This window comes from Mobula birostris, chromosome 1 (assembly GCF_030028105.1).
Source record: "Mobula birostris isolate sMobBir1 chromosome 1, sMobBir1.hap1, whole genome shotgun sequence".
Classification (NCBI taxonomy): domain Eukaryota; kingdom Metazoa; phylum Chordata; class Chondrichthyes; order Myliobatiformes; family Myliobatidae; genus Mobula; species Mobula birostris.
In genome coordinates, this window is record NC_092370.1 from 74,957,721 (window position 1) to 74,981,241 (window position 23,521).

The 23,521-nt window shown below is 49.3% G+C and overlaps 1 protein-coding gene across 1 annotated transcript in view; it reads left to right on the forward strand.

The window, feature by feature from the left end:
* Positions 1 to 23,521, forward strand: part of LOC140197283 (acid-sensing ion channel 1-like) — a 69,489-nt gene that overhangs the window by 43,750 nt on the left and 2,218 nt on the right. Inside the window, exons 4-9 of the mRNA XM_072257216.1 lie at positions 7,986 to 8,136; positions 14,336 to 14,392; positions 17,588 to 17,741; positions 18,159 to 18,250; positions 20,316 to 20,395; positions 21,781 to 21,852. Of these exons, the coding sequence (XP_072113317.1) occupies positions 7,986 to 8,136; positions 14,336 to 14,392; positions 17,588 to 17,741; positions 18,159 to 18,250; positions 20,316 to 20,395; positions 21,781 to 21,852 (606 nt within the window). The remainder of the gene's footprint in view (positions 1 to 7,985; positions 8,137 to 14,335; positions 14,393 to 17,587; positions 17,742 to 18,158; positions 18,251 to 20,315; positions 20,396 to 21,780; positions 21,853 to 23,521) is intronic.

Genomic DNA, 23,521 nt, shown 5'->3' on the forward strand with positions numbered 1-23,521 from the left:
TGACCCCTCCCCACATTCCTAACCCCTTCTGTCCCCTCCCTCACTCCTAACCCCCTCTGTCCCCTCCCTCACTCCTAACCCCCTCTGTCCTCTTTCCACACTCCTAACCACCTGTCACCTCCCCACACTCCTAACCCCCTCTGTCCTGCTCCCACACTCCTAATCCCCTCTGTCCCATCCCACACTCCTAACCCCCTCTGTCCCCTCCCTCACTCCTAACCCCCTCTGTCCCCTCCCCACATTCCTAACCCCCTCTGTCACCTACCCACACTCCTAACCCCCTCTGACCCCTCCCCACACTCCTAACCCCCTCTGTCCAATAACCACAATCCTAACCCACTCTGTCCCTTCCCTCACTCCTAACCTCCTCTGTCCCCTTCACACATTCCTAACCCCCTCTGTCACCTCCCCACACTCCTAACCCCCTCTGTCCACTTCTCTCTCTCCTAACCCCCTCCATCCCCTCCCTCACTCCCAACCCCCTCTGTCACCTCCCCACACTGCATCCCCCTCTGTCCCCTTCCAACACTCCTAACCCCCTCTCTCCACCTCCCCACATTCCTAACTCCTTCGGTCCCCTCCCTCACTCCTAACCCCCTCTGTCCTCTTCCCACACTCCTAACCCCCTCTGTCCCCTCCCTCACTCCTAACCCCCTCTGTCCTCTTCCCACACTCCTAACCCCCTCTGTCCTCTTCCCACACTCCTAACCCCCTCTGTCCAATTCCCACATTCCTAACCCCCTCTGTCCCTTCCCACACTCCTAACCTCCTCTGTCACCTCCCCACACTCCTAACCCTCTCTGTCCAATGCCCACACTGCTAGCCCCCTCCATCCTCTCCCTCACTCCCAAACCCCTCTGTCACCTCCCCACACTCCCAACCCCCTCTGCCGCTCCCTCACTCCTAACCCGCTCTGTCCCCTCCCTCACTCCTAACCCCCTCTGTCCACCTCCCCACACTCCTAACCCCCTCTGTCCAATTCCCACATTCCTAACCCCCTCTGTTCCTTCTCACACTCCTAACCTCCTCTGTCCCCTTCCCACACTCCTAACCCCCTCTGTCCAATTCCCACATTCCTAACCCCCTCTGTCACCTCCCCACACTCCTAACCCCCTCTGTCCCCTTCCCACATTCCTAACCCCCTCTCTCCACCTCCCTCATTCCTAAACCCCCATCCCTTCCCCACATTCCTAATCCCTTCTGTCCCTTCCACACATTCCTAACCCCTTCTGTCCCCTCCCTCACTCCTAACCCCCTCCGTCCCCTCCCCTCACTCCAAACCCCCTCCGTCCCCTCCCCTCACTCCAAACCCCCTCTGTCACCTCCCCACACTCCTAACCGCCTCTGTCACCTCCCCACACTACTAATCCCCTCTGTCCCCTTCCCACATTCCTGACCCCTTCTGTCCTCTCCCTAACTCCTAACCCCCTCAGTCCCCTCCCTCATTCCTAACCCCCTCTGTCGACCTCCCCACACTCCTAAACCCCTCTGTCCAATTCCCACATTCCTAACCCCCTCTGTTCCTTCCCACACTCCAAACCCCCTCTGTCCCCTTCCCACATTCCTAACACCCTCTGCCCTCTTCCTTCACTCCTAAACCCCTCTGTCCTCTTTCCTCACTCCTAACCCCATCTGTCACCTCCCCACACTCCTAACCCCCCTGTCCCCTTCCCACATTCCTAACCCCTTCCGTCCCCTCCCTCACTCCTAACCCCCTCTGTCCCCTCCCTCACTCCTAACCGCCTCCGTCCCCTCCCTCCCAACACCCTCCGTCACCTTCCCACACTCCTAACCCCTCTGTCCCCTCCCCACACTCCTAACCCCCTCTGTCCAATTCCCACACTCCTACCCACTCTGTCCCCTCCCCACACTCCTAACCCCCTCTGTCCAATTCCCACATTCCTACCCACTCTCCTAACCCCCCTCTGTCCAATTCCCTCACTCCTAACCCCCTCTGTCCCCTTCCCACACTCCTAACCCTCTCTCTCCACCTCCCCACATTTCTAAACCCCCATCCCTTCCCCACACTCCAAACACCCCTGACCCCTCCCCACATTCCTAACCCCTTCTGTCCCCTCCCTCACTCCTAACCCCCTCTGTCCCCTCCCTCACTCCTAACCCCCTCTGTCCTCTTCCCACACTCCTAACCACCTGTCACCTCCCCACACTCCTAACCCCCTCTGTCCCCTCCCTCACTCCTAACCCCCTCTGTCCCCTCCCCACATTCCGAACCCCCTCTGTCACCTCCCCACACTCCTAACCCCCTCTGTCCCCTCCCCACACTCCTAACCCCCTCTGTCCAATAACCACAATCCTAACCCACTCTGTCCCTTCCCTCACTCCTAACCTCCTCTGTCCCCTTCACACATTCCTAACCCCCTCTGTCACCTCCCCACACTCCTAACCCCCTCTGTCCACTTCTCTCTCTCCTAACCCCCTCCATCCCCTCCCTCACTCCCAACCCCCTCTGTCACCTCCCCACACTGCATCCCCCTCTGTCCCCTTCCAACACTCCTAACCCCCTCTCTCCACCTCCCCACATTCCTAACTCCTTCGGTCCCCTCCCTCACTCCTAACCCCCTCTGTCCACCTCCCCACACTCCTAACCCCCTCTGTCCAATTCCCACATTCCTAACCCTCTCTGTTCCTTTCCACATTCCTAACCCCCTCTGTCCAATTCCCACACTCCTAACCTCCTCTGTCCACCTCCCCACACTCCTAACCCCCCTGTCCCCTCCCCACATTCCTAACCCCTTCTGTCCCCTCCCTCACTCCTAACCTCTGTCCCCTCCCTCACTCATAACCCCCTCTGTCCCCTCCCTCACTCCTAACCCCCTCTGTCCTCTTCCCACACTCCTAACTCCCTCTGTCACCCCCCCCACACTCCTAAACTCCTCTGTCCAATTCCCACACTGCTAACCCCCTCCATCCCCTCCATCACTCCCAACCCCCTCTGTCAATTTTCCACACTCCTAACCCCCTCTGTCCCCTCCCCACACTCCTAACCTCCTCTGTCCCCTCCCTCACTCCTAACCCCCTCTGTTACCTCTCCACATTCCTAACCCCCCCGTCACCTCCCCACACTCCTAACCCCCTCTGTCCAATAACCACATTCCTAACCCACTCTGTCCCTTCCCACACTCCTAACCTCCTCTGTCCCCTTCCCACATTCCTAACCCCCTCTGTCCTCTTCCCACACTCCTAACCCCCTCTGTCCAATTCCCACATTCCTAACCCCCTCTGTCCCTTCCCACACTCCTAACCTCCTCTGTCACCTCCCCACACTCCTAACCCTCTCTGTCCAATTCCCACACTGCTAACCCCCTCCATCCCCACCATCACTCCTAACCCCCTCTGTCACCTCCCCACACTCCTAACCCCCGCTGTCCAATTCCCACACTGCTAACCCCCTCCGTCCCCTCCCTCACTTCCAACCCCCTCTGTCACTCTCCCCACACTCCTAACCCCCTCTGTCCCCTCCCCACACTCCTAACCCCGTCTGTCCAATTCCCACACTCCTACCCACTCTGTTCCCTCCCCACACTCCTAACCCCCTCTGTCCCCTTCCCACACTCCTAACCCTCTCTCTCCACCTCCCCACATTTCTAAACCCCCATCCCTTCCCCACACTCCAAACACCCCTGACCCCTCCCCACATTCCTAACCCCTTCTGTCCCCTCCCTCACTCCTAACCCCCTCTGTCCCCTCCCTCACTCCTAACCCCCTCTGTCCTCTTCCCACACTCCTAACCACCTGTCACCTCCCCACACTCCTAACCCCCTCTGTCCCCTCCCTCACTCCTAACCCCCTCTGTCCCCTCCCCACATTCCGAACCCCCTCTGTCACCTCCCCACACTCCTAACCCCCTCTGTCCCCTCCCCACACTCCTAACCCCCTCTGTCCAATAACCACAATCCTAACCCACTCTGTCCCTTCCCTCACTCCTAACCTCCTCTGTCCCCTTCACACATTCCTAACCCCCTCTGTCACCTCCCCACACTCCTAACCCCCTCTGTCCACTTCTCTCTCTCCTAACCCCCTCCATCCCCTCCCTCACTCCCAACCCCCTCTGTCACCTCCCCACACTGCATCCCCCTCTGTCCCCTTCCAACACTCCTAACCCCCTCTCTCCACCTCCCCACATTCCTAACTCCTTCGGTCCCCTCCCTCACTCCTAACCCCCTCTGTCCACCTCCCCACACTCCTAACCCCCTCTGTCCAATTCCCACATTCCTAACCCTCTCTGTTCCTTTCCACATTCCTAACCCCCTCTGTCCAATTCCCACACTCCTAACCTCCTCTGTCCACCTCCCCACACTCCTAACCCCCCTGTCCCCTCCCCACATTCCTAACCCCTTCTGTCCCCTCCCTCACTCCTAACCTCTGTCCCCTCCCTCACTCATAACCCCCTCTGTCCCCTCCCTCACTCCTAACCCCCTCTGTCCTCTTCCCACACTCCTAACTCCCTCTGTCACCCCCCCCACACTCCTAAACTCCTCTGTCCAATTCCCACACTGCTAACCCCCTCCATCCCCTCCATCACTCCCAACCCCCTCTGTCAATTTTCCACACTCCTAACCCCCTCTGTCCCCTCCCCACACTCCTAACCTCCTCTGTCCCCTCCCTCACTCCTAACCCCCTCTGTTACCTCTCCACATTCCTAACCCCCCCGTCACCTCCCCACACTCCTAACCCCCTCTGTCCAATAACCACATTCCTAACCCACTCTGTCCCTTCCCACACTCCTAACCTCCTCTGTCCCCTTCCCACATTCCTAACCCCCTCTGTCCTCTTCCCACACTCCTAACCCCCTCTGTCCAATTCCCACATTCCTAACCCCCTCTGTCCCTTCCCACACTCCTAACCTCCTCTGTCACCTCCCCACACTCCTAACCCTCTCTGTCCAATTCCCACACTGCTAACCCCCTCCATCCCCACCATCACTCCTAACCCCCTCTGTCACCTCCCCACACTCCTAACCCCCGCTGTCCAATTCCCACACTGCTAACCCCCTCCGTCCCCTCCCTCACTTCCAACCCCCTCTGTCACTCTCCCCACACTCCTAACCCCCTCTGTCCCCTCCCCACACTCCTAACCCCGTCTGTCCAATTCCCACACTCCTACCCACTCTGTTCCCTCCCCACACTCCTAACCCCCTCTGTCCCGCTACCACACTCCTAACCCCCTCTGTCCCCTACCTCACTCCTAACCCCCTCTGTCACCTCCCCACACTCCTAACCCCCTGTCACCTCCCCACACTCCTAACCTCCTCTGTCCAATTCCCACACTCCTAACCCCCTCCGTCCCCTCCCTCACTCCCAACCCCCTCTGTCACCTCCCCACATTCCTAACCCCCTCTGTCCCCTCCCCACATTCCTAACCCCCTCTGTCACCTTCCCACACACCTAACCCCCTCTGTCCCCTCCCCACACTCCTAACCCCCTCTGTCTAATAACCACATTCCTAACCCACTCTGTCCCTTCCCGCACTCCTAACCTCCTCTGTCCAATTCCCACACTCCTAACCCCTTCTGTCCCCTCCCCACATTCCTAACCCCTTCTGTTCCCTTCCTCACTCCTAACCCCTTCTGTCCCCTCCCTTACTCCTAACCTCTCCCCACACTCCTAACCACCTCTGTCCCCTTCCCACACTCCTAACCCCCTCTCTCCACCTCCCCACATTCCTAAACCCCAATCCGTTCCCCACACTCCTAACCCCCCTGTCCACTCCCCACATTCCTAACCCCTTCTGTTCCGTCCCTCACTCCCAACCCCCTCTGTCCCCTTCCCACACTCCTAACCCCCTCTCTCCACCTCCCCACATTCCTAAACCCCCATCCCTTCCCCACACTCCTAACCCCCCATCCCCTCCCCACATTCCTAACCCCTTCTGTACCCTCCCTCACTCCTAACCCCTCCCCTCTGTCCACCTCCCCACACTCCTAACCCCCTCCGTCGCCTCCCCTCACTCCAAACCCCCTCTGTCACTTCCCCACACTACTAACCTCCTCTGTCCCCTCCCCACATTCCTGACCCCTTCTGTCCCCTCCCTCACTCTCCTAACCCCCTCTGTCCAATTCCCACATTCCTAACCCCCTCTGTTCCTTCCCACTCTCCTAACCCCCTCTGTCCAATTCTCACATTCCTAACCCCCTCTGTTCCTTTCCACACTCCTAACCCCCTCTGTCCCCTTCCCACATTCCTAACCCCCTCTGTCCTCTTCCCTCACTCCTACCCCCCTCTGTCTCCTCCCCACACTCCTAACCCCCTCTGTCCTCTTCCCTCACTCCTAACCCCCCGTCATCTCCCCACATTCCTAACCTCCTCTGTCCAATTCCCACACTCTTAACCACCTCCGTCCTCTCCCTCACTCCCAACCCCCTCTGTCACTTCCCCACACTCCTAACCCCTTCTGTCCCCTCCCCACACTCCTAACCCCTTCTGTCCCCTCCCTCACTCCTAACCCCCTCTGTCCCCTCCCCTCACTCCAAACCCCCTCTGTCACCTCCCCACACTCCTAACCGCCTTTGTCCCCTCCCCACATTCCTAACCCCTTCTGTCCCCTCCCTCACTCCTAACCCCCTCTGTCACCTCCCCACACTCCTAACCTCCTCTGTCCAATTCCCACACTCTTAACCACCTCCGTCCTCTCCCTCACTCCCAACCCCCTCTGTCACTTTCCCACACTCCTACCCCTTCTGTTCCCTCCCCACATTCCTGACCCCTTCTGTCCCCTCCCTCACTCCTAACCCCCTCTGTCCCCTCCCTCACTCCTAACCCCCTCTGTCCACCTCCCCACACTCCTAACCCCCTCTGTCCAATTCCCACACTCCTAACCACCTCCGTCCCCTCCCTCACTCCCAACCCCCTCTGTCACCTCCCCACACTCCTGACCCCCTCTTTCCCCTCCCCACACTCCTTAACCTCCTCTGTCCCCTTCCCTCACTCTGAACCCCCTCTGTCATCTCCCCATACTCCTAACCCCCTCTGTCCCTTCCCTGCACTTCAACCCTCCTCTGCCTCCCCCACACTCCTACCTCCTGTCTTTGTCCATGTACCTCAGGGCTCAGGGCCGTTCCTGGTTGTGGTGTAGGAACAGAACGAGCAGAATCTTGGAAAATTACAACACTGGAAGCCATTTGGCCCATCACCTTGATACTCTTGTAGCGGAGCTCTCCAGTGACCCCACTTCCAGCACTGGGTTTGGAACAGACTTCACCCCTTCGCCCCACCCACACCAGTTTTGTGCCTCATTGGCCGTAAATCTCTGTTTCAGTCTGCCCTCACCACCTTCGATTCAGGGAAGGGAGGGCAGCCCAGCCTCTCATCACAGCTATAATCACAAGGGTCAGGCACCTTCCCCTCTATGCCCCCTCCACAGCGATCACACACTCGTGGCACCCTTAATGTTCCCGGTTTTAGCATAACATGTCTACTAAATCTTGTATCCTGTGAGCCTTCATATAACTTCATTACTAACTTGTCCTGCTAGCTTTAAGAGTCTGTGGGTGTGCACTGCAAGGTCCCTCCACCCCTCCCACCCTCTTCCCATTCATTGTCATCCTTCCCCAGATTTATCATCGTATATTTATCAACTGAGCAGACCATCACTTTTCTCCAATGGTTTAAAGCCATAAAGTCTCACTGTCATCACATGGCTGGTTGTTAGTTCATCTGCAGACTTCCTCCTCGTGCACCCTATGCTAAAGTGTAATGTATTTAGTAGACCCCAAGCGCACGAGTCCTGAGCTGTGGAATTTCACAGGTGACAGTCTTTCAGTCCCTAAAACACCTGGAAGCCATTCCCTTACCCTCCCTGCCCCAGCACCAGTTTTGAATCTGATTTGCCCCTCCCTTGGACCTGGTTAAAAGCTGTACTGTTATTTGGGTAGATCAACGAGAACCCCAGCTTCATTAGCACTTCTCAGAGTATGATTCTTATTCAGCAGCTATAGGGACAATCTCTCTCTGTCTCCACCCTTCCAGATACTCTACCTTCCACCTCCATGGGGCGACTGCAGAGCAACCTCTCTGAATTCTGGTTTCTTCAGCACCTACAGTATCACGGCATGCAGGATCGACTGTGAGACGCGGTACCTCGTGGAGAACTGTAACTGTCGCATGGTACATATGCCAGGTACAGTGGGAGGTAGCCACCCCAACTCCCACCAACCTCACCCCAGCCTCTATCAGCCCTGACCTCATTCTTTTTTCCCAGAGCCCTGACACCCATCTCAACCTCTTGTGACTCCTTACTGGCCTTGTTGTGATGTTCCTGAGATCCAACCCTTTCCTAATGAGGTTGTGACTGCCCCAAGTCTCGACAAATAGGGCAGATAGAGGAGCATCAATTGATGTAGTATACTTAGATTTCCAGAAGGCATTGGATAAAGTCACACATAAAAGTTTACTGCATAAGAGTGCTTGGAGGTGATTTCATCTTCAATTAGTTTGGATTGGGAAGGAAAACAGACAATTAGAATAAATGGATTCTCTTTGGCTTAGCAATCAGTGACAAGTCATGTGTAACAGGGGTGAATGTTGGGCCCTGGACTATTAAAGATATTATGGATGAGGGGACCGTGCCAAGTTTGCTGACGATACAAAGACAGATGGGCTAGCAAGAGGCGGATACAGAAACCCTAAAAAGAGATGTAGGAAACAATTTGTGGAAAAATGTGAGGTTATGGTCCCTTAAAGCTGTCATATCTTGGGGGGGGCGGGGAGTGGGGATAAGTTCCCACTACTTTTTAAATGCTCCCAATGGCGTGCATCAAAAATCGCCGCTGACAACGAAGTCCAGCTTGTGTCCTTCAAATGTGGCTTAGCTACTAAGCCCGGCAGAACTGTTCTGACTGACAAAGGTGAGTTACTGGCACCTTAAGACCAGTTGCTTTGAGCAGATGGGGCTTGTCAGCCATGTTGGCAGCTCTTCTGGGAGAAGAAAAACTCTGATCTCAAACGTCCGCTGCCTTGCAGCTATACCCACTCATGGGGAGGGTTTCAGGAATAGACCTGAGGAAAAATCCTGAGCTGGAGTCACTAAGGCAGTTCTTCATTCAGCTCAATGCTGACTAGCAACCCCAGTGTGCTGCTGATGCCCAACTGTAGTAGTCTCTGCCTTTCCTTTGGATTCATCAGCTGCGTGGAGGGCGAGCCTGCTACATGGGCAACAGCTTGTTCACCACATCGTATTGCCTTGGCTTGTGTACTGGTTAGCACGATGTGATTACAGTTCGGGGTATCAGAGTTCAGAGTTCAATCCCAGCATCCTTTGTAAGGAGATTGTACGTCCCCTTTATAGTGAGTATAATGGTATAGTGAGTAATTGAGAAGGATTGTGGGACATTGGCATCTACGTTCAAAGATCGTATCGCGCAAGTTGATAGGGTGGTTAAGAAGAGGTATGGTGTGCTGGCCTTAATTAGTCGGGGGTTGAGTTCAAGAGCCATGAGGTAATGTTGCAGCTCTGTAGAACTCTGGTTAGACCACACTTGGAGTACTGTGTTCAATTCTGGTCACCTCATTATGGGAAGAATGTGGAATCTTTAGAGAGGGAGCAGAGGAGATTTACCAGGGTGCTGCCTGGATTAGAGAGCGTGTCTTATGAGGTAAGGTTGAGTGAGTTCAGGCTTTTCTTTTTGCAGCAAATGAAGATGAGAAGCGATTTCATAGAGATGTGCAGTGGATTCCAGTTAATTGGGACACACCGGGGACCAGTATATTTTGGCCCAACTAAGCGGCTGCCAAAGTTTCATGGAAATTGTTGAAAAGGTATTAAAAAGAAACAAACTACTGTTTAACTGAATAACAAATTAAGTATTTAAATGAAAAACAGATGAAATTAAAACTACTACAGCACTATAAAACTGTATATGTTCCTAATAATTATTGACAGAGGAAGTAATCCAGAGTGCATTGCGGTGTTCTTTTGATTGACTGTAAATGAGCAAAATCAGTGCAGACATCTAGTGTAGATAATGGACTTCCTTCATACAATCCTTTTGATAATTGCATTCTCCAAATCTTCATTTTCATTGTGACATTCAAGATGATTGTCGATATCTTCAAATTCTTCATAGTTTCTAACTTGTTGAAACAGTGAAATCATTTCATTTTCACTCCTCACAGTTTCTGGCATCTCCAAGCCTGAATGCTTGAAATCATAATGAGCAAAACAGTTCTGACATGTTGTACTGCTTATTTCTCACCAACCATCAGTGGTAAAAATTATTGCTTTTTGGATACAAACACACGCATCTTACGCAGTTTAAAAACTCTTCTCTCTCGGCATGATGTAGTGTCTAATGGCCATGTAAGTGCACATGATTGGCGCTAATTAGAAATTGTTCGGCAAGTCTCCTGTCCCGATTAAGCCGCATAGTACCCCATATAAACAAAGGGAATCATGGCTATTTTCATGATTACTTTTCGTTCTTTAAGAGTTGGCCCAAATAAGCAGCTGCCCCGATTAATCATTGGCCCAATTAACTGGAATCCACTGTATAGGATTACTGGAGGCATTGATCGAGTGGACAGTCAGCACCTTTTAACCCGGGGTAGCAATGTCAAATGCCAGAGACATCCATTTACGATGAATGGAGGAAAGTTTAGGGAGATGTAGCCAGAAGGTTTTTTACTTTTACACAGAGGGTGGTGGGTGTCTGCAACTCACTGCCAGGGGTGTTGGTAGAGGCTGAAACAATAGGGATATTTAAGAGGCCATTAAACACATGTATATGAGAGAAAATGGAGGGTTATGGGCCGAGTATTAGGAAAGGCCTATATTGATCATGGAGTAGGTTAAAAGGTCAGCACAACATCATGGGTCGAAAAGCCCATACTGTGCTGTACTATTCTAATTTAATTTCTCGAATTTAAATTCTCAGCTGCCCCAGATGGGATTTGAAGGCATAAATATTTATTTCAGTGGTGAGGGGTAGAAATGGAGCTAGGATTTGATGCACCTTCACAGGCAATGGTGAGGCCAGACCCAGACACCCGTGTGCTGTATTTACATGCTTGTGCTGGGAGGCTGTGCTGAGTAGGGTCACTGGGTCCATCCCATGGTCAAGAGGTTGGTGGTATAAGGGAGGTTGGACTAATACTCAGTGGAGTTGGGAAGAATGACAGTGGATGTTATTGAGACAAAGGGTGGGGGGAAATTGACAGAATGGGAGGGTATCCCCCACTGGGAGTTTTGAGTACTGGGGGAATTAGTTTAGAATGAGGATGTTCCCCATTTCAGATTGAGATGGAGGTGGGATTCTCTTCCGGGGTCTGTGGAAGCAGATTTTCTGAATACTGTATATCTGAGGAGAGGTTTCTTTGGAGAATTAAAGGGGAGAGAGCAGGGAAGTGGTGCTGAGGTCAAGGTCAATCCCACAATGAGAGAGCAGACTCTGGGCTCCTGCTGTGTCGGTTGAGTGTATCCATTCCCAGCCAAGTCCTGAAAGAGAACATGGAACAGTACAACATTGGACAGGCCATTTGTCCCACAGTGTTCTCCTAGTCTCCATTCCCTTCATATTCATGTGTCCATCTTAAAATTTCTTAAACCCCACCAAACTGTCTGCTTCCACTACTTCCCCTGGTAACCTATCCCAGTTTAACACTCCCCATGTTAAAACAAAACTTGCTCCTCACATCATCTTTAAATATCCCCTCTCTATCCTTAGAAGCATGTTCTTTGGTGTTTGACATTTCTCCCCTGTGGAAAAGATTTGGTCTACCTTATCTATGCCTCTCACCTGATCTCCCTATGCATCAAACATAGTGAATATTCCAATATCCCAAACTCTGACTGTGCCCAAAACAACCCCGATCTCACATTGACCTTCTGTCCTCTCCAACCCTTCCACTCTACTGACCTTTCAGACTAGGTTAACTAATAACGCCCTTGGAATCCTGACCTCTCTCCTTGAACTCAGCCTTTCTTCTGTGACCCTATACCTCTCTGCTCCCTGACCCAGTATCTCCGAGCATGGCTAAGCTGCTGGGATGTATTATCAGGCACTATATAAATACCAACTGTGGTTGTTGAGTTCCTCGTGGGTGCTGGAAGTTTGGAAAGCCTCTGAAGCTGCCTTCATGTAAGTATCATCACAAAGAAGGCACAACAGTGCCTTTACTTTCTTAGAAGTTTGCATAGATTCGATATGTCACAAAAACTTTGACAAACTTATATAGTATAACACACTGTAAGGTTTCACTGCTAATGTAATGGCTTCTCTGTAATGTTCCACTGCTGAGCTCATGGTTTCTCTGTAGCAGCAATGTTTGGGTTATGACTAAAGATAATGGGGCATGCTAGCCCATGTGCGGGATGTTGTTCTTTCTTGTGCATGGGATAGATCTTCTCAGAGGGCGACAGACTCCGGCTGACAAATGCAACTGGCCTCAACCCGGTGCCCTGATCCTGATACAGGACGCCCCCTAAACCCTCTCGGCTGGCATGTCTCCTTATCCTAGTCATAACCCAAACATCGCTGCTACAGAGAAACCATTACCTCAGCAGTGGAACATTACAGAGAAGCCATTACATTAGCAGTGAAACCTTACGGCATGTTACAATAGATTTACAGTGGGGAGTATCTTGACTGGTTGCATCACAGCACGGTATGGAAACACCAATGCCCAGGAATAGAAAGTTCTACAGAAAGTAGTGGGCACAGCCCCGTACATCACAAGAGAGCCCTCCCCACCATTGAGTACATTTACATTGAGCACTGCTGCAAGAGAGCAGCATCCATCATTAAAGACCCCCACCTTCTAGTCCATGCTCTCATTTCGCTATCACTGTGAAGGAGGTACAGAAGCTTTAGGTCCCACACCACGAACCTCAGGAGCAGTTACTATCCTATAACCATCAGGTTCCTGAACCAACAAATATAACTTCATTCACCACTTCTCTGAACTGATTCTATGACTTACAGACTCACTTTCAGGATACTTTAAGGCCTAAGATGTAGGAGCAGAATAAGGCCATTTGGCCTGTTGAGTCTGCACTGCCATTTTATCATGGCTGATCCGTTTCCTTCTCAGTCTGTATCTCCTGCCTTCTCCCTGTATTCCTGCACAAGGACTCCCAAGACTCTTTGCACCCCAGACTTTTGAATTTTCTCTCCATTTAGAAAATAGTCTCTGCTTTTATTTGTTCCACCAAAGTGCATGACCATGCATTTCCTGACACTGTACTCCATCAGCCACTTCTATACCCATTCTCCTAATCTGTCTAACTCCTTTTGTAGCCTTTCTGCTTCCACGTTACCTGCCCCTCTACCTATCTTCTTATTGTCTGCAAACTTGGCCACAAAGCCATCAATTCCATCACCCAAATTATTTACGTATAACATAAAAAGAAGCAGCCCCAACACAGACCCTTGTGGAAGACCAGCAGTCACTGGTGGCCAGATAAGGCTTCCTTTATTTCCAATCTTTGTCTCCTGCCAAACATCCAGTGCTCTATTACATGACAGTATCTTTCTTATAGTACAATGCGATCTTAAGCAGCCTCGTGTGTGACACCTTGTCAAAGGCCTTCTGAAAATCCAACATCCACTGATTCTCCTTTGTCATTTTGTTTGTTATCTCTTCAAAGGATTCCAACAGATTTGTGAGGCAAGACCTTCCCTTAAGGAAACCATGGTGACTTCAGCCCATTGTATCATGTGCCCCAAAACCACATCATTAACAATAGACTCCCAACATCTTCCCAACCACTGAGGTCAGACGAACTGGCCTATAACTTCCTTTCTTCTGCCTCTGTCCTTGACATTTTCAATTTCTGGTCCTCTGGAATCATGCCAGAATCCATTGATTCTTTTGAAGGATCATTACAAATTCCTCCACAATCTCTTCCAACACCTTTCCTAACACGGTGGTGTAGACCTTCTAGTCCAGTTGGCTTATCTACCTTCAGACCTTTCAGTTTCCCAAGCACCTTCTCCCTAGCAATAGCAGCTTCACTCACTTCTGCCCCCTGACACTTTTGATCTACTGGCATACTGTTAGTATCTTCCACAGTGAAGACTGCTGCAAAATACTTAGTTCATCTGCCATTTCTCTGTCCTCCATTACTACCTCTCCAGCGTTATTTTCCAGGGTCATTTTATAACTCTTGTTCTCAGTTCTTTTTTTGCAGTTTGTCTTTTGTTGGTTGTTTGTCTTTCTTCATGTATAGTTTTTTTTTTGAAAATTCCAGTGTACTACTTAATTTTTCCTGTAATTGCCTGCAAGAATATGAATCTCAAGGTAGTATATCATAACATATATTAACTTTGAAAATAATTTTATTTTGAATTTTGTCTCTCTCTCTCTCTCCCCCCACCCCCTAGGTAATGCAGATGTCTGCACTCCCGAGCAGTACAAGAATTGTGCTGATCCAGCTCTAGGTGAGTCAGGGGCAACCCATTCAGTCCCTTAATATCCCAGTGCTACCAATCTCCATGTTGCATATACAATCAGACTACATCTCTGTAAACCTTGAAGGGAATCCTGATGATTCACTATCTTTGAGGTGTAGACCTTTCTCCTGAAAAGTGACCCCTTGTTAGAGTCACACAGCAGGGAAACGGGCACTTCAGCCCACCTGGTCCGTGTTGACCAAGATAACCATTAAAAATTCAGGATTGTTTAATGTCATTTCCTGCACACAAGTGTACTTACTGCCCATTATGCCACTGGTGTTTAGGACAGCAATGAATGTCCTCTATCACTGGTAGTGTTCAGGGCTTCCTTCATCATGTCAGTAGCCTCCTTTCAGTTCTCACTACTGTCAGTCAAATCCTGGCTGAAGACTCAGGATTACAGTCACCATCAAATGTAGAAGGATTCTTCATTGCTGTTTCCATAACAGTTTTGTTTTACCAGTCAGGGTTGGTAGCCCTGAACTGAACCCTCGAACCTAGAGGACTGGTGGACCATTCTTAGTCTGGCCTCTGTCCTGTGACCCTACCAAGAGCCAAAGCATAAAGCCCAGACTCCAGCAAGAATAGCTCTCCAGGTCATTGAGACATGAAAGACTCGAAACACAACAACAAGGTTGTGCTCCTCTTGGAGGTGTATACAAGTGTAACAAGAATGAAATAATTGTTACTCCAATTCTGATGCAGTATACAATAATAATAAAAACACATAATAAATATAAATACACAGATAGCTTATCTACATCGAGTGATTGTATGTCCATAAAGTGATTCCAGGCTGTACATAAGGTGACTGACAGGAAATAGTGAAGTAGTGGAGGAATTAGTGGGTGGAGGTGTTGATCAGTTTTACTGCTTGGGCAAAGTAACTGTTTTTGAGTCTGGTGGTCCTGGTGTAGATGATGCATAGCCACCTCCTTGATGGGAGTGGGAGAAACAATCAGTGAGCAGGGTGGTTGGGATCCTTCATGATGTTACTGGCCTTTTTCCCAGCACCTTTCTGTATATATGTCCTCTATAGCAGGTAGTCTGGTGCCAGTGATGCACTGAGCAATATTGAGTACCCATTGTACAGCCTTCCAGTCTGCCGCGGTGCAGTTTCATACCAAGCAGTGATGTAGCTTGTTAGGATGCTTTCTACTGTGCATTTGTAGAATGACTTGAGTGTGAATATGCCAACTCAAGCTCTCTTCAGCTTTCTCAGAAAATAAAGGTGATGGTGAGCTTTCCAGACTCTGTTAAGGATGTGTTTTGGGACCATGTGAGGTTGTATGCGATGTGCACTGTCAGGATTTTGAAACTGCTTGCATTTTCTATTGCTGTGCCGCCAAAGCCTGGGGTCCTAACTAGATGAGCCCCCCTCCGAGTCCTGTACCATGTGATCTCCTGCTCTCGGTACCTTACTGAGACTGTCTAGCGATGAATCAGTCGGGATCCAAACTCTCAAGGCTGGCCCCAAGTGTCTGAGGTATCAGTCCGATCAAGATTGCTGTCCCATTGCTCAGAGATTTGAGTTACCTGGTCAGGGGTTCTGCCATGTGCTGATTTATCAGGTTTCATCTTTCATGCAATATCTGGGTTTTGACTTCAGACAGGAGCTCTCAGGCTTCACTTGCTCTGCGGGTGGAGATGGATGACACCTTTGGAAACACCCAGTGCTTTGCTCTTGCCGTTCCCAACATTCAACTCGCTTCCCATTCTCTCTTGCTCTGGTTATTTCCTAACTGTTTTGGCCTCTTCCCACTTCTCCTCCACACTCCCTCATTCTTCTACACTCTCTCCATCTCCTCGTCCTAACCTTTTTCTTTCTGTCTCAGTTTTCTGGGTGTGCCTCATTCTCTCTCGCTCCTCCCGACCCCTAACTTCCATCCCCGTGACTCCATCACTCTTGCTCCTTTGTGCTGTCTCTGATACTATTTTCCTGGTCCATCCTGCTCTTTTCCCCCTTGTTTAATGCTTTCTTCACATTCTGTTCTCTCTGTCATTCCCAATCATACTCGTTCAGCTTGATATTTCTCTCTCTCTCTTTTCCACTTTCTTTCCATCTCTGCCCACTGGGACTATTTTTTCTCACCTTGTTTCTTCCTTCCCTCTCTCCCTCATCCATCTCACCCTCCATTATCTTTGGCTTTTCTATCCTTCACTCTGTTCCCTATTTAGATTATGAGAACACTCAGTCCTCTTTTTTTATTGTCATTTAGAAATGCATACATGCATTAAGAAATGATACAATGTTTCTCCAGAGTGATATCACAGAGAACAGGAAAAACCAAAGACTAACACTGACAGAACCACATAATCATAACATATAGTTACAACAGTGCAAAGCAATACCATAATTTGATGAAGAACAAACCATGGGCACGGTAAATAAAGTCTCAAAAGTCCCCGAGTCGATCGACTCCCAAGTCCCGATAGCAGGCAGCAAAAGGGAGAAACTCCCTGCCATAAACCTCCAGGCACCGTCAACTTGCCTTGGAAGCAGCCGACCACAGCCGACACAGTCCATCTGTCCGAAAACTTCGAGCTTCCAACCAGCCTCTCTGATACAGCCTCCCGAGTGCCTTCAACCTCGCCCTGGCTGCTGAAACACGCAAAGCCGAGGATTTCGGGGCCTTCTGCTCCGGAGGTTCCAGTTACCACACAGCAGCAGCGGCAGCGAAGCGGGCATTTCAGAAGTTTTCCAGATGTTCCTCCGTACTCTCACGTCTGTCTCCATCAAATCAGAATTGTGCACGGTCCTCTCTCCATCTTCCTTCCTTTCTCTCCTTTTTCTCTGTAACTCCTCTTTCATATTTTCTCCTTTCCCTTTCCCTCTTCATTTCCTTTAAATTTTTCTCTCCTTATCCTTCTCTCCATATTCTCTCTTGAATTGTCTCCTGATACAATAAAATGAGCTCGACCTCACAATCTACCTCATTGTGATCTTGCATCTTATTGTCCGTCTTCACCGCAGTTTCTTTGTAACTGTAACACTATTCTGCATTCTGTTATTAGTTTACCTCAATGCACAGATGTTGTGAAATGATCCATTTGGATGGCATGCAAAACAAAGTATTTTCACTGTTGTACTGATACAGGTGACAATAATAAACTGACTTACCAATTTTCTCTGCTTTGTTGCTCTTTCTCACTCTGCTTTCCCTACTTCTGCTCTCGCAGAGTTTCTAGTGGAACAGGACAGTAAATATTGCCTGTGTGAGACCCCATGTAATGTGACACGATTTGGGAAGGAGATTTCCATGGTGAAGATACCCAGCAAAGCCTCCGCAAAATTTCTCGCCAAAAAATTTAATAAAACAGAGCAATACATAGCGTGAGTATCCACACACGTACCTGTTACTGGGAGTAGGGTAGAGGAGAGGTTGATGCATGTATGAGTGATTTATGAGGGGGCAGGGGAAGAGGGAGAGGAAGGGCTGGTGGGTGATCCATGTGGAGGGGGATAAGAGAGCAGGAGGGAGAGAAGGGGAGGGGATGGAGACAAAAAATTCAAGGGGGAGATGGAGGACGAAGGAGGGAGACATTGGTGTAGGGAAGAGAAGAGTGAGGGTGGGGAAGGAAAAAGGGTTGAGGGAGGGAAAGATTAGAGGAAGGGAGAGGGAGGAGGAGAAGATATTGGTGGAGGGAAGGGGAGATGTGGGGGAGGAAGTGAGTGTAAGGGAGGTGGGATGGTGGGGGGAACGAGGAGAAAGAGGCACCCAGAATCTCTCTCAGTACATCCATTCTCCAGAGAGAACATACTGGTTTTGGATATTTTCTTCGAGGCCCTTAACTACGAGACCATCGAACAGAAGAAAGCTTATGAGATGGCTGGGCTGCTGGGTGAGTGTTCCTATTCCTGCACTTAATCCATCACCTCCCTGGGACTGCTGGGTGAACCCTTAAGCATAGTTCTGGGGTCTCTGCTTTTCCAGATCCTACCTCCACTCCTGTCCCTCTTCCTATTTATGTCCATCAGCACCCTGTCCTCTTCCCTGAACATTCCCTCCCTCACCCACTGGCACACAGTGTCTACTCCAACAGCCCCTCCCAAGCCTGGGACCTCTTTCACCAAGGAGGGTGAGGGCAGCAGGTGCAGGGGAGCACCACCATCTGCATGTTCCCATCCCAGGCACACCATTCTGACTAGGGAATGGATCACAATTCCTTTAGCTGAAACTTTCTAGGGTATATGTCAGACTACATTTGGAGTATTCTGAACAGTTTTAGGCCCCAGAACTAAGAAAGAATATTGGAGAGGGTCTAGAAGAGGTTCACATGAATGATCCTGGAAATGAAAGGGTTATCAGATGAAGACTATTAGATAGCTCTGTACTTGCTGGAGTTTAGAAGAATTTGGAGGGGTCCTCATTGAAATGTACAAAATATTGAAATGGGTAGATAATGGATGTGAAGAGGATGTTTCAAATAGTTGGAGAGTCTGGGACCAGAGGGCACAGTCCTTTTGGAACATCGATAAGGAGGAATTTCTTTAGCCTGAGGACAATGAATGTGTGGAATTCATTGCCACAGTCGGCTGTGGAGACCAAGTCATTGTGTATATTTAGAGTGGTGATTGGTAGGTTCTTGATCAGTAAGGGTGTCAAGGGTTACAGGGGAAAAACAGCAGAATGAGGTTCAGGGGGAGACAAATCAGCCATGGTTGAATAGTGGAGCTGACTCACAGGCCAAATGGCTTAATTCTGTTTTATGGCCTTATCACCAGGCCAAAATCCTGGAGCAACTCAGCCAGTTGAGCAGCATCTGCAGATGGAAATAGTTGGCCTAAAACTCAAAGTGAATGTAGATGAAGGGTCTTAACCCAAAATGTCCACCACCCATTTCCCTCCACAGATGCCACTCAAACCGTGAGTTCCTCCAGCATCTTGTGTTGCTCGATTCCAGCATCTGCAGTCTTTTGTGTCTCTGAATCTTGAAACTCCCTCCTTCAACCATTTCAGTAAGTAGAGGAGGAGGCCATTCAGCCCCTTGAAGTAACTGGCAGCCCAAATCTGTTGGTTGTCCATTCCTGAAGAAGTTGTGGATTTCATGGTTTGGTCAGGGTCTGGTAAATGGACTAATTATTTTCTGGTAGAGAGGTGACCAGCCCACTCCACCCCAACCTGTCAGTCTCACTCCCTGAAGCCCCAAGGTCACATGTTCCCAACCCAATCCTCACCAGTGGGAGGGGCAGAGACGGATTGTTCTCTCCTCAACTGCAGCATTCCTTGGCTAATATTTTCTTGCTCCAATGCAAGAAATGCAACAGGCAGCAACCTCTGGCATTGCTGCTATCCTGACCCCCTGATCCCATTAACTCTGTCTCCAACCCTTGGTACTTAGAGATTAGAGATTAGCTTTATTTGTCACATGTCCACCAAAACAGTGAAATGCATCATTTGTGTCAACAACCAATGTCGTCTGAGGATGTGACGCAGCTTGCAAGTATCACCACACTTTGGGCATGAAAATAGCACGCACATAACTTAATACCTTTTTAATAACCTCAGTAATTTTTCTCTTTTTATACTACTTACTTAATTTAACTATATATATTTACTGCAATTTACAGTTAATTTTATGTATTGCAATGTCCGGCTGCTGCATAACAACAAATTTCACAACATATGCCAGCGATATTGAACCCGATTCTGATTCTGATAAATCTAACCGTACATCTTAGGAATATGGGATGAAACCAAAGCACCTGGAGGAGACCCACATGGTCACAGGGATAACATACAAACAGTGGCAGAATTGAACCCAGGTCAATGGTGCTGTTGTAGTGTTACACTAACCACTATACTGTTGTCCCACCCACCAGGAACTTCCCTCCCTTCCTTGGCTGACGATTCATAGAACCATTGAAAGGGGTCTGGTCACTAACTCTGGCTGTTTGATCTCACAGGTGATATCGGTGGTCAGATGGGCTTGTTCATTGGAGCCAGCATTTTAACCATTCTGGAAATTATTGACTATTTATATGAGGTAAGAGTTGTCTGGAGCCATGTTTCCATGAGAAAGACTGTGTAGTGCTGAACGTCAAGCTCGCTGACTGTTTGTGGAACATGAACACCCTGTCTGCCATCAGTCATCCTGGCCTCCTGGGTTACTTGTCATTTCACCTCCCCTTCCCGTTCCCACACCAATGTGTCTGCCCTCAGTCCTCTCTACTGCCAGGTGAGATCTGACATCAACAGTCACAGAAACAGACCCTTCAGCCCAACTCGTCCATGCTGACCAAGGCTCTCATTTAACTAGTTCCATTTGTCTGTGTTTGGTCCATATCCCTTCAAACGTTTCCTATCCATGTCTGTGTCCAAGTGCTTTTTAAATGTTTGTAACTGTACCTGCCTCAACCCTTTCCTCTGGCAGCTAATTCCATATACTGATCACAGTCTGGGTGCAAAGGTTGCCCCTCAGGTTCCTATTAAATCTCTCCCTTGTCACTTCAAACTAATGTCCTCTAGTTCCCGATTCCACAACCCTGAGAAAAAGACTGTCCATTCACTATGTCTATGCCCCTCACGATTTTTTAAACTTCTGCAATGTTACCCTCTCATTCTCCTATGCTCCAACTTAACAGTCTCAACCTTTCCCTATAACTCAGTCCTGGCAACATCCTTGTAAATATCCTCTGCACTCTAGCCAGTCTAATGGCATCTTTCCAACAGCAGGATGACCAAAGCTAACTACAATATTCCAAACGCAGCCTCACCAACTCAGTGCCTTGACTGATGAAACCAGCATGCCACATGCCTTTTCACCACCCTTTCAATCAGGGAACCATGTCCTCCTAGGTTCCTTTGTTCCTCAGGACCCTGCTGTTCACTGTGAAAGCTCCACCCTGATTTGTCTTCCCGAAATACAACCCCCTTGCACCATCTGAATTAAAGTCCAGGAAGAATTCCTCATATTCCGCCTGGTATGAACATAGAATTTTCTTGCTTCAGATAAACCTCACTCCCTGTGCTCCTTTCCTTCTCCTTCTGGGTTCACCATTCCACCCTTCTCCGTGGCCCACCTGGTTCCACCAATCACCATCTACACCACCCCAATTCGGCACCACTTATCACCTTCCTTGCATCAGATCCCACATCTGCACCCAATACCCACCAGCTCTGCCTCTATCTCACCCCTCCCCACATCTGACTCCATTTGTTCATCACCACCTCCTCACCTGCTCCACCTATCTCATACCCAGCCCTCGTCTCGCCTCTTTGTACTGGCCATTTCCCCTCTGCACACTCAGCCTTGATACAAGATCTTGATCCAAATGGTTGACTAGCCTTCTACCTCCCCAGACTGTTCCTCCAGCTGGTTGTTCACCCTCCCCCATTGTGTCCTGACCAGCTTCTCTTTCTGCCCTTCAGGTTTTAAAGGACAAAATGTCGAGTTACATGAACCGCAGGAAGAGGCCAAAGAGGAGCCACTCTGACAACCTGGTAAAGACATGGTGCTCCTGCAGCACACGCGGACATGTTAACGAACATAATGACCCACGTGGGCATAGACAGGCATCCACATGTATACAAGTATTGGTATTGGTTTGTTATTATCATGACGGAAGTTTGCATCTAGTGATCACAATGCCGGTAATTTCAAAGTAAATATGCAAAAAGATTGGTCTGGTCCGTGGGTTGAGATTCTAAATTGAAGGATGGCCAATTTTGATGGTATCAGAAAGGATCTGGCAAGTGTGGATTGGAACAGACTGTTTTCTGGCAAAGGTGTACTTGGTAAGTGCACAGTCTTCAAAAGTGAAATATTGAAGGTACAAAGCCACCATGGTGCCTGTCAGAATAAAACCTTGGTTTTCAAGAGATATTGAGGCCCTGGTTAAGAAAAAAAAGGTGCATACCGGGTATAGGCAGGTAGGAAGAAATGAGGTACTTATGGAGTATAAGAAATGCAAGAAAACACTTAAGGAAGAAATCAGGAAAACTAAAAGAAGGCATGAGGTTGCCTTAGCAGACAAGGTGAAGGAGAATCCTAAGGGATTCTACAGATATGTTAAGAGCAAAAGGATTGCAAAGAACAAAATTAGTTCTCTTGAAAATCAGAATGATAATCCATGTGAGAAGCCAAAAGATTTGGCTGGTGGGGGTGGTATCGTAAATGCACTTTTTGCATTTGTATTTACTCAGAAGGACACAGAGTTTATAGAAGGTAAAATGGCATCAACTTCATGGACTCTATACAAATTTCTGAGGAGGAGGCGTTTGCTGTCTTGGGCCAAATTCGGGAGGATAAGTCCCCAGGGCCCCAGGTGTTCCCTCAGACTCTAGAGGAGGCAAGTGCAGAAATTGCACGGGCCATACCAGAGATATTTAAATCATCCTTAGCCAGATGAGGTGCCAGAGGATTGGAGGATAGCCAAAGTTGTTATGCTGTTTAAGAAAGGCTCTAAAAATAAACCAGGAAATTATAGCCTGATGAGTCTCAAATCAGTAGTGGTAAAGTTATTGGAGGGTATTCCAAGGGATAGGATAAATGAGTATTTGGACAGACATGGATTGATAAAGGATAGTCAGCATGGCTTCACGTTTGGAAGGTCATGTCTAACCAATCTTCTAGAGTTTTGAGGAAGTTACCAGAAATGTGGATGAAGGGAAGGCAGTGGATGTTGTCTGCATGGAATTTAGTAAGGCATTTGACAAGGTCCCACATGGGAGGCTGGTCAAGAAGGTTCGGTCACTCAGCATTCAAGATGACGTAGTGAATTGTATTAGACATTGGCTTTGTGGGAGAAACCAGAGTGGTAGTAGATGGTTGCCTCTCTGACTGGAGGCCTGTGACTGGTGGAGTGCTGCAAGGATCAGTGCTGGATCCTTTGCTGTTATTTGTTATCTAGTATTATCAATGATCTGGATGATAATGTTGTCAACTGGATTAGCAAATTTGTGGATGACACCAAGATTGGGGGTGTAGTGGACAGCGAGGAAGACTCTCATGGCTTGCAGCAGGATTTGGACCAGCTGGGAAAGTGGGCTGAAAAATGGCAGATAGGACTTAATGTAGACAAGTGCGAACTATTGCACTTCAGTCGGACCAGTGAGTGGTAGGGCATTGAGGGGTGTAATAGAACAGAGGGATCTGATAATACAGGTCCAT